Genomic DNA, 11,933 nt, shown 5'->3' on the forward strand with positions numbered 1-11,933 from the left:
CCTAAAGAAAGCCTGTGGTCCAGACAACATCAAAAATGAAATGCTCAAGTTCAGCAACATGGAGATGCAGGGTGCGGTACTCAAGTTATTCAACATCATATTACGTTCAGGCTGTTTTCCCGATATCTGGTGCCAAGGACTCATCTCTCCCATATATAAAAGTGGAAACAAATCAGACCCAAATAACTACCGCGGCATCTGTGTCAACAGTTGTCTAGGGAAGTTATTCTGCAGTATTCTAAATAGTAGATTACTGGATTTTCTTAACAAACATAATATCCTTAGAAAAAATCAAATAGGCTTTCTTCCAAAACACCGCACCACCGACCATATCTATACCCTTCACACTCTCATTGAAAAACATATACACCAAACAAAAAATGGGAAAATATTCGCTTGTTTCATTGACTTCAAGAAAGCCTTTGACTCTATCTGGCATGAAGGGCTCTATTATAAACTTCTTCAGTGTGGAATAGGGGGCAAAGTCTATGACCTTATTAAATCGATGTATCTGAAAAATAAATGCGGTGTCAAAATTGGAGACAAACGCACCGGTTTCTTCACCCAGAGAAGAGGCGTCCGGCAGGGCTGCAATTTGAGCCCGACCCTGTTCAACATATACATAAATGAATTAGCAGACATGCTGGAGCAAAGCGAGTCACCGGGTCTCTGTCTCCTGGATGGAGAAGTGAAATCCCTGTTCTATGTGGACGACCTGGTTCTGCTGTCTCCCACAGAACAGGGATTACAGCAACAATTAGACCTACTCGACAAATACTGCCAAAATTGGGCCCTAACAGTAAATCTAAAGAAAACCAACATCATGATTTTTCAAAAAAGGCCCAGGTGTCAGGAAAACAAATACCAGTTTACTCTCAGTGATACCATCATAGGACACACTATGAGCTACACTTACCTTGGTCTAACCATTACAGCATCAGGGAGCTTCAGCATAGCAGTGAATGCACTAAAAGAAAAAGCCCGAAGAGCCCTATATGCAATAAAAAGAAAATTCTACAACATCCAAATCCCAATCAAAATCTGGCTCAAAATATTTGACAGCATAATCCTGCCCATTGCGCTGTACGGTAGTGAAGTATGGGGCCCGCTCAATCACCATAGCTACACTAAATGGGAAAAACACACAATAGAAGCCCTACATGCAGAATTTTGCCGAAGCATTCTTCGCACCCAAAGGAAAACACCAACAAATGCATGCAGAGCCGAACTAGGCAGATACCCACTGATAATAAACATCCAAAAATGAGCACTAAACTTCCTAAATCACCTCAAATCTAGCTCCCCAGACACCCTTCATTTTAAAGCCTTCCAGACCCAAGAGCTAAACCCAGAAAAGAGTCCCCTGAGTCAGCTGCTACTGAAACTAAGTACTCCTACTCAGCCGGACCCTGACCAGTCCCAGACCAACACTGCCGTCCAAACACCAATCCGAGTGAACCAAATCATTAAACAATGCAAAGAAACCTACCTGGAACATTGGAACAAAATAACCAAAAGCCAAAGCAGATTAGAATGTTACCGGGCCCTAAAAAGAGAATATAAACTGGCAGACTATCTCTCGACCATCAGAGACACAAAACAGAGACAGACCCTCACCAGGTACAGACTAAGCGACCACCAACTGGCAATTGAAAAAGGAAGATACAAGAAATCCTGGCAGCCTAGAGAGAATAGAATATGTGATCAATGTCTGGCCGGCGAGGTTGAGACAGAGATGCATTTCCTCCTAAAATGCGAAAAATTCAACACAACAAGAAACATATTATTTGACAAGCTCAGCCAAACAACCCCAGATTTCAAAGAATTGGATGACCTGTCAAAATTAAGATTAGTCCTGGGAGAAGGAGACAGACCATACCTTGGTGCCAAATATGTAACAACATGTCACAACCTGAGGACTGTTTAAAATTAATACTGAATGTACCCAACGATGTACAACGACTGTTTAAATTAATATTGTTTAAATTAATATTGTATGTACCCAACGAAGGTCAAAATTGTTTGACACCTACAGAATGTTGGAAAACTGTACTTTTTGTTATGTAAGCTTTGGCAATATGGTTCCCTGTAAACTTTCATGCCAATAAAGCATTTGAATTGAATTGAATTGACAGAGACAGAGACAGAGAGAGAGACAGAGAGAGAGACAGAGAGAGAGACAGAGAGACAGAGAGGGAGACAGAGAGAGAGACAGAGAGAGAGAGACAGAGAGAGAGAGACAGAGAGAGAGAGACAGAGAGAGAGAGAGACAGGGAGAGGGAGAGAGAGCGGGGCAGGAGAAGGCAGGAATAGACACACACAGTCAAAGAAAAGGGGGTGCGAATACAAGAAAGCAGGTTCAGGGGAGGGGAGGAAGGAAGTGAGACTTGCATTTCTGTAGCGCCTTTCACCACCACAGGATGTCCCAAAGCGCTTTACAGCCAATGAAGTACTATTTGAAATGCAGTCACTGTTGTAATGTGGGAAAGTGTAGAAAGTGATTCCGTGGGGATAAGCGATGGGGGCAATGGAGAAAGAGAGCGAGAGGACGGGCAGAGGCCGAAAGAAAAGAAAGAAAGGGGGGAAAGAAAAAGAGGGCGAGGGAGAGACAGGCAGGGTGGAGAGAGTTACACGAGCCAGCCCTGCCATGCTGAACTGAATCCCGCTCCCAGGTCAGATAGGAAAGATAAGTTTAACTCTGAGTTGTGCCAAGGCGATGGTTTCAAATATCACCGGCGGTATCTGTCGCTCGGCCGGGGCCGAGAGAGACATGCCGGTGATGGGAAGGCTGATAGTTCGAGGAACGCCACTGTGACCAATGCAAGGGTCAGATCTTCGGCTCCCTCTTAAAGTGACAGGGTCAAAAAACGGACACAAGTATGATCTGGAGCCTCTCTGCCGTGAGCATAATGTCAAACACACACACACAAACACTGGTCTAATAATAACCCACCAAGACCGGCAGAGGCCCATCGCTAAGTATAACCTCGGCAAACCGATCCCAATTCAGGAAGTGCCGGAACAGGATGAGGCCATTCGGCCCCTCTAGCCTGCCTCCGTTTTTGGTAGCTGCCCTCCCTCACCTCACCTGAGTGGCCATCCTCAGGCCTGTGAGCCTAATAAGCGAATGGCAGCGGGATGTTCGACTGGGGAAGTCTTCACCCGACGAGTGCACTTGCACGGGACAGGGATCGGGAATGGGATCCCCTGGCTGGCTGTGCCTTGCCTAACCTGGGCAGACAGAAGTCCATTGTGGGAACGAGCCCAGAGATGTTTTGATATTCTTTCAAAGAGCCGGCACAGGCACGACGGGCCGAACGGCCTCCTTCTGCACTGTATGATTCTACGTCCTGGTTCCAATGGGACTAACAGAAACCGGAGTGACCCGTTCAATGGAACAGTAATGGATTCCAACACACCAGGTGGCTGGGATACCGAGGTGTGCCCAGCACAGAGATGGGTGATGGGCACAGGTGCCAACACTGGGGAGGAGGGGAAGGGGGGTGGTAACTTAAAGGATCAAAACCCCGGACTCCCATCAGAGGGTCTGTCCAGCAGCATTGGCACATAAGAACATAAGAAATAGGAGCAGGAGTCGGCCATTCGGCCCCTCGAGCCTGCTCCACCATTCAATAAGATCATGGCTGATCTGATCTTGGCCTCAACTCCACTTCCCCGCCCGCTCCCCATAACCCTCGACTCCCTTATCGTTCAAAAATCTGTCTATCTCCACCTTAAATGTATTTAATGACCCAGCCTCCACAGCTCTCTGGGGCAGAGAATTCCAAGGATTCACGACCCTCTGAGAGAAGAAATTCCTCCTCATCTGCGTCTTAAAAGGGCGACCCTTTATTCTGAGACTGTGCCCCCGAGTTCTAGATTCCCCCATGAGGAGAAACATCCTCTCTGCATCTACCTTGTCGAGCCCCCTCAGTATCTTATAGGTTTCAATAAGATCACCTCTCATTCTTCTAAACTCCAATGAGTATAGACCCAACCTGCTCAACCTTTCGTCATAAGGCAACCCCTTCATCCCAGGAATCAACCTCGTGAACCTTCTCTGAACTGCCTCCAATGCAAGTATATCCTTCCTTAAATAAGGAGACCAATACTGTACGCAGTACTCCAGGCACAGTTGTATAAAGCTCCGGTTAGACCCCATCTGGAGTGACCATGTTCAGTTCTGGGCCCCGCACCTCAGGGAGGGTATCTCGGCCTTGGAGGGGCAGCAGCACAGATTCACCAGAATGATATCCGGGGGCTAAACGGGTTAAATTCCGAGGACAGGTTGCACAGACTGGGCTCGTGTTCCCTCGAGTTTAGAAGATTAAGGGGTGATCTAATCAAGGTGTTTGAGATGGTTAAAGTAGTTGATCGGGTCGATAGAGCAAAACTATTTCCTCTGGTGGGGGGAGTCCAGGACAAGGGGGCAGAACCTTAAAATTAGAGCCAGACCGTTTAGAAGTGATGTGAGGAAGCACTTCTTCACACAAAGGGGGGTGGAAATCTGGAACTCTCTCCCCCAAAAAGCTAATGAGGCTGCGAGGGGGGCGGGGGTCAATTGATAATTTCAAAACTGAGATTGATAGATTGTTATAACAACAAAAAATACTGGAAGCACTCAGCAGGCCAGGCAGCATCCGTGGAGAGAGAAACAGAGTTAACGTTTCAGGTCTGTGACCCTTCATCAGAACCAGATACAGATCAATCTCATTGAATGTTGGAACAGGCTCGAGTGGCCTCCTCCTGCTCTGATGTTGTTTACAATACAAGGCGGAATAGAGAACAAGCCGGTTAATCTTCCCTACTTACGCTCGGGCGTTTCCACTCTATGGTCCCAGTAGGGGCACGGTTGTAATAGACAGACTCATCGGTGATGGGGAAGAGCGGGTCCTCGAAGAGAACCTTCTCCCGCTGACACCCTCTCCGCAGTGTCCTGTAATTCTGGTCCTTGTAGTGTCTCACACGCTGCGGCATTTTATATCGGCAGGCGAGGTGTCTGCAGAGGTCGCGACCCTGGGAACCACAGTGCGAGAAATTAGCTGCGAACTCTCAGTAGGATTTCAAACTGGGCCTCGTGGCGATCCCGTGGAAGTGGTAGGTGTGGGGGTCCTTGAGGTCCCGGGAATGTATCCGTATTTACAGGGAGTCCCCGGGAGTGTGTCAGTGTTTACAGGGGATCCCCGGGAGTGTGTCCGTATTTACAGGGTGTCCCTGGGATTGTGTCAGTACTCACAGGGGCTCCCCGGGAGGGTGTCAGTATTTACAGGGGATCCCCGGGAGTGTGTCTTGTTGTGCGAGGCCCCTTGGGGAGGAGCGATCATAATATGATAGAAGTCTTCATTAAGATGGAGAGTGAAGTAGTTGATTCAGAGACTTGGGTACTGAATTTAAAAAAAGGAAACTACGATGGTATGAGGCGCGAGTTGGCTAGGATGGACTGGGGCACGTTACTTAAAGGGTTGACGGCGGATAGGCAATGGCAAACATTTAAAGATCGCATGGATGAACTACAGAATTTGTTCATCCCTGTTTGGCATAAAAATAAAACAAAAAAGGTGACTCACCCGTGGCTAACAAGGGAAATTAGGGATAGCATAAGATCCAAGGAGAGGATATATAAATTGGCCAGAAAAAGCAGCAAACCTGAGGATTGGGAGCAGTTTAGGATTCAGCAAAGGAGGACAAAGGGATTCATTAAGAAGGGGAAAATAGAATATGAGTGTAAGCTCGCATGGAACATAAAAACTGACTGTAAAAGCTTCTATAGATATGTGAAGAGAAAAAGATTGGTGAAGTCAAGCGTAGGTCCCTTGTGGTCAGAATCAGGGGAATTTATAAAGGGGAACAAAGAAATGGCGGACCAATTAAATACATGCTTTGGTTCTGTCTTCACAAAGGAGGACACAAATAACCTCCCAGAGATGTCAGGAACATAGGGTCTAATGAGAGGGAGGAACTGAAAGAAATCAGTATTTGTAGGGAAATGGTGTTAGGGAAATTGACCGGATTGAAGGCCAATAAATCCCCAGGGCCTGATAATCTACATCCTAGGGTATTTAAGGAAGTGGCCCTAGAAATAGTAGATGCATTGCTGGTCATCTTCCAAAATTCTATAGACTCTGGAGCAGGTCCCATGGATTGGAGGACAGCTAATGTAACCCCACTATTCAAAAAAGGTGGTAGAGAAAAAACGGGGAATTATAGACCGGTAAGCCTGACATCGATAGTGGGGAAAATGCTAGAGTCCATTATAAAAGATGTAATAGCTGAGCACTTGGAAAACAGTGACAGGATCGGACAAAGTCAACACGGATTTACAAAAGGTAAATCGTGCTTGACTAATCTACTGGAATTTTTTGAGGATGTAACTGGTAGAATAGATAAGGGAGAACCAGTGGATGTGGTGTATTTGGACTTTCAGAAGGCTTTCGATAAGGTCCCGCATAAGAGATTAGCGTGTAAAGTTAAGGCACATGGGATTGGGGCAAGGTATTGACTTGGATAGAAAACTGGTTGGCAGACAGAAAGCAAAGCGTTGGAATAAACGGGTCTTTTTCCAAGTGGCAGGCAGTGACTATGGGTACCGCAGGGATCGGTTCTAGGACCCCAGTTATTCACAATATATATTAATGATCTAGACAAGGGAACTAGATGTAATATCTCCAAGTTGGCAGATGACACAAAGTTGGGTGGGCGTGTGTGCTGTGAGGAGGATGCCGAGAAACTCCAGTATGATTTGGACAGCTTGGGTGAATCCCTGGGAGTGTGTCAGTATTTACAGGGTGGTCCCAGGGAGCGTGTCGGTATTTACAGGGGATCCCCGGGAGGGTTGAGGGTAGGGTGGGTAGGTGGGGTTGCGGGTAGGGTGGGTAGGTGGGGTTGAGGGATGGTGGGTAGGTGGGGTTGCGGGTAGGGTGGGTAGGTGGGGTTGAGGGTAGGCTCTGTGGGCCCACACACGCCAAGGCTGACGGACGCCAATACACACCGCTTCCAGCAGATGCCGCTGGTTAACTATTAGTATCGGGTATCCTGGCTGATCCCCACCCCCAGCCCTCCCCCCCCACCCCCGGCACTGCAAAGGATTGTCGCCAGCAAATGCGTCCAAACTTTTCTCCTTAATCCATAATTAAAAACTATCACAAGAATGTAATTCCGATCTGTGCCTCGCAGGAATCTCACTGTATCGGCACGTGTGCCTAATTCTAACAACTCTGGGGCCAGTTTGGTGAGCTGTGGGTGTTCCAAGTATGAATTCACGGCAGTATCCTCTCCATCTCGCTCCGCAGGTTTGCTTCAACCCAACCCCGGATCGAAGAAAACGGTCATTAGGTTCAGCAAGCTCATTCCTTCTTAACAGGCCAATTCCAGGCTGCCTACCCACCATCCCTCAACCCCACCTACCCACCATCCCTCAACCCCACCGACCCACCCTACCCTCAACCCCACCTACCCGCCATCCCTCAACCCCACCGACCCGCCATCCCTCAACCCCACCGACCCGCCATCCCTCAACCCCACCGACCCGCCATCCCTCAACCCCACCGACCCGCCATCCCTCAACCCCACCGACCCGCCATCCCTCAACCCCACCTACCCGCCATCCCTCAACCCCACCGACCCGCCATCCCTCAACCCCACCTACCCGCCATCCCTCAACCCCACCTACCCGCCATCCCTCAACCCCACCTACCCGCCATCCCTCAACCCCACCTACCCGCCATCCCTCAACCCCACCGACCCACCATCCCTCAACCCCACCTACCCACCATCCCTCAATCCCACCTACCCACCATCCCTCAACTCCACCTACCCGCCATCCCTCAACCCCACCTACCCGCCATCCCTCAACCCCACCTACCCGCCATCCCTCAACCCCACCGACCCGCCATCCCTCAACCCCACCTACCCACCATCCCTCAACCCCACCGACCCACCATCCCTCAACCCCACCTACCCACCATCCCTCAACCCCACCGACCCACCATCCCTCAACCCCACCGACCCACCATCCCTCAACCCCACCGAGCCACCATCCCTCAACCCCACCGAACCACCATCCCTCAACCCCACCTACCCACCCTACCCTCAACCCCACCAACCCACCATCCCTCAACCCCACCTACCCACCATCCCTCAACCCCACCGACCCACCATCCCTCAACCCCACCTACCCGCCATCCCTCAACCCCACCTACCCACCATCCCTCAACCCCACCGACCCACCATCCCTCAACCCCACCGACCCACCATCCCTCAACCCCACCTACCCACCATCCCTCAACCCCACCTACCCACCCTACCCTCAACCCCACCGACCCGCCATCCCTCAACCCCACCGACCCGCCATCCCTCAACCCCACCGACCCGCCATCCCTCAACCCCACCGACCCGCCATCCCTCAACCCCACCGACCCGCCATCCCTCAACCCCACCGACCCGCCATCCCTCAACCCCACCGACCCGCCATCCCTCAACCCCACCGACCCGCCATCCCTCAACCCCACCGACCCGCCATCCCTCAACCCCACCGACCCGCCATCCCTCAACCCCACCGACCCGCCATCCCTCAACCCCACCGACCCGCCATCCCTCAACCCCACCGACCCGCCATCCCTCAACCCCACCGACCCGCCATCCCTCAACCCCACCGACCCGCCATCCCTCAACCCCACCGACCCGCCATCCCTCAACCCCACCGACCCGCCATCCCTCAACCCCACCGACCCGCCATCCCTCAACCCCACCGACCCGCCATCCCTCAACCCCACCGACCCGCCATCCCTCAACCCCACCGACCCGCCATCCCTCAACCCCACCGACCCGCCATCCCTCAACCCCACCGACCCGCCATCCCTCAACCCCACCGACCCGCCATCCCTCAACCCCACCGACCCGCCATCCCTCAACCCCACCGACCCGCCATCCCTCAACCCCACCGACCCGCCATCCCTCAACCCCACCGACCCGCCATCCCTCAACCCCACCGACCCGCCATCCCTCAACCCCACCGACCCACCCTACCCTCAACCCCACCGACCCGCCATCCCTCAACCCCACCTACCCGCCATCCCTCAACCCCACCGACCCACCATCCCTCAACCCCACCGACCCGCCATCCCTCAACCCCACCGACCCGCCATCCCTCAACCCCACCGACCCGCCATCCCTCAACCCCACCGACCCGCCATCCCTCAACCCCACCGACCCGCCATCCCTCAACCCCACCGACCCGCCATCCCTCAACCCCACCGAACCACCCTACCCTCAACCCCACCTACCCGCCATCCCTCAACCCCACCTACCCACCATCCCTCAACCCCACCGACCCACCATCCCTCAACCCCACCGACCCACCATCCCTCAACCCCACCGACCCACCATCCCTCAACCCCACCGACCCACCATCCCTCAACCCCACCGACCCACCATCCCCCAACCCCACCGTCCCACCATCCCTCAACCCCACCTACCCACCATCCCTCAACCCCACCGACCCGCCATCCCTCAACCCCACCGACCCGCCATCCCTCAACCCCACCGACCCGCCATCCCTCAACCCCACCGACCCGCCATCCCTCAACCCCACCGACCCACCCTACCCTCAACCCCACCGACCCACCATCCCTCAACCAGACCGACCCACCATCCCTCAACCCCACCGACCCACCATCCCTCAACCCCACCGACCCACCATCCCTCAACCCCACCGACCCACCATCCCTCAACCCCACCGACCCACCATCCCTCAACCAGACCGACCCACCATCCCTCAACCCCACCGTCCCACCATCCCCTCAACCCCACCTACCCACCATCCCTCAACCCCACCGACCCACCATATCTCTCAACCTCACCAGATTCTTCAACACCACCAGATCCCTCAACCTCACCTACTCTCGATATCCTTCAGATCCACCCACCCACCATCTCACCATATCCCACAAACCGCTTCCTCTCCAAAAACACATCTAAATGCCTCTTGAACCCATGTCAACGGCCTCCTCCGATTGGGTGAAAATTTCCCCGAGCTTCCTTTCTTACTCCTAGTATCCCCCACCCCCCCCTGGGCTCTGAACGATTCCCCCATGGGGGCGGGGCAGTTTTCTCAAGCTCCTATGGAATCTGTAAACTGCAGTCAAGGCACCGCAGGCGTCTTGCTGCCTCAAACAAGCCAAAGTGTTTACCTCCCTCCCATAACAAACAGGATCTACGTCCTCCTCCCACACTTACTGTCGGGGCTTAAACCCTTTCTGTCTGCACACTGGCCATTCAGTGAGAGAACCACATTGCAAAGGGAATGGACACTTGGCGTGAAGGTCTTCTTTAACATTAGTTCTCTTGCATCTCAATCAGTCTTGTGCCCCTGTATCAGATTTGGGGTGGCGGGGTCTGGGGGAGCGGCGTTATAAAATAAGACTTGCATTTCTATAGCGCCTTTCATGACCTCAGGATGTCCCAAAGCGCTTTCCAGCCAATGAAGCCCTTTGTGAAGTTGTATTGTAGGAAGAGCCAATTTGCGCACAGCAAGCTCCCACAAACAGCAATAGGATAATGACCAGGTGATCAGTTTTTTTAGATTGTTGGTTGAGGGATAAATATTGGCCCCAGGACACCAGGGAGAACTCCCCTGCTCTTCTTCGAAACAGTGCCCGTGGGATCTTTTACCTCAGAGGGCAGACGGGGCCTCGCTTTAACGTCTCATCCGAAAGATGGCGTCTTCGACAGTGCGGCGCTCCCTCAGTACTGCCCCTCCGACAGTGCGGCGCTCCCTCAGTACTGCCCCTCCGACAGTGCGGCGCTCCCTCAGTACTGCCCCTCCGACAGTGCGGCGCTCCCTCAGTACTGCCCCTCCGACAGTGCGGCGCTCCCTCAGTACTGCCCCTCCGACAGTGCGGCGCTCCCTCAGTACTGCCCCTCCGACAGTGCGGCGCTCCCTCAGTACTGCCCCTCCAACATTGTGGCGCTTCCTCAGTACTGCACTTGAATCCACAACCTTCTGACTCAGAGGCGAGAGAGAGTGCCACCTTTTCTCTAAACACTTTCTAAGCAATCACGGTGAACAATGAAACTCATTGGGAACAGGGCGATGGTTCAAGAGCTCTCTGACTGCCCCAGCGTAACGCAACAGCTTGCCTGCCCGTCAGGGGTGAATATTCTGGTGACAGGAATCTTGTGACAAATTAGTCAAAGCCTCGAAATAAATGCAATGTTTAAAAAGAAAGCGGGGCTCTCTGAGTGACTATGTTAGTGAAACCTAAAGCCTTCAGAATATCTACCCCTGCTGGGTTTTGTCAGTATCAGTGCTAATATTAACTAGTTCGGCCCTTGTGCCTATTCCCTCTTTAACTTTCCTGATACTGCCCTTTTTAAAAAAACTTTTAAAAGTAAAATTATTCATACAAGGGGTGGCTTTAACTGGGTATTTCCGGAAATTAACATTTGACCAGAGGCAAGGGAAAATTAGTGAAATAAAGGTTTAACTTAATCAGACACAACCTGTAGGCTGGGATACAAATTCATCTCTCTCCCCCTCCCATCCTGCAAATGTCCTGCCGTGTTTATTGTGCATCAGGTTGGGTGCAGTTGGTGCCAAATATCCAGACCCCCCTCCTCCCTCTCCTCACCACGACATGACCAACTCAAACAGACTGACCTGCCAGAGGCTGTTTTTCCGCACCCCCCAAACCAGGGACCGGTGCCCAGACCTCGCTCGTCCTGTCCCACTGCAGTAATCCGGAGCCACACAGAAAGACCTCCGCTTGTAAAGCAAGTGTCACTTAAGCTTTGAACAGCAGCCAAGGTGCCTCCCGAACCAATCGGCTTTAACTTCCTGGGTGATTTCAGAGTGAATTTGAATTTAAGCCAAACTTTACATACACACACACAAAAGCATTAACTCTTTAACAACACCTCCATTCGGTTGTCTGGCT

At 52.1% G+C, this 11,933-nt stretch overlaps 1 protein-coding gene across 1 annotated transcript in view; it reads right to left on the reverse strand.

The window, feature by feature from the left end:
• Positions 1 to 11,933, reverse strand: part of LOC147091027 (calpain-5-like) — a 91,214-nt gene extending 79,281 nt beyond the window's left edge. Inside the window, exons 1-2 of the mRNA XM_085977474.1 lie at positions 11,657 to 11,933; positions 4,813 to 5,016 (exon numbers count right to left, since the gene is read on the reverse strand). Of these exons, the coding sequence (XP_085833600.1) occupies positions 4,813 to 4,977 (165 nt within the window). The 5' untranslated portion in view covers positions 4,978 to 5,016; positions 11,657 to 11,933. The remainder of the gene's footprint in view (positions 1 to 4,812; positions 5,017 to 11,656) is intronic.

This window comes from Somniosus microcephalus, unplaced genomic scaffold (genome assembly GCF_052327205.1).
Source record: "Somniosus microcephalus isolate GS21.2 unplaced genomic scaffold, FLI_Smic_1.0 unresolved_chr4, whole genome shotgun sequence".
Lineage (NCBI taxonomy): Eukaryota > Metazoa > Chordata > Chondrichthyes > Squaliformes > Somniosidae > Somniosus > Somniosus microcephalus.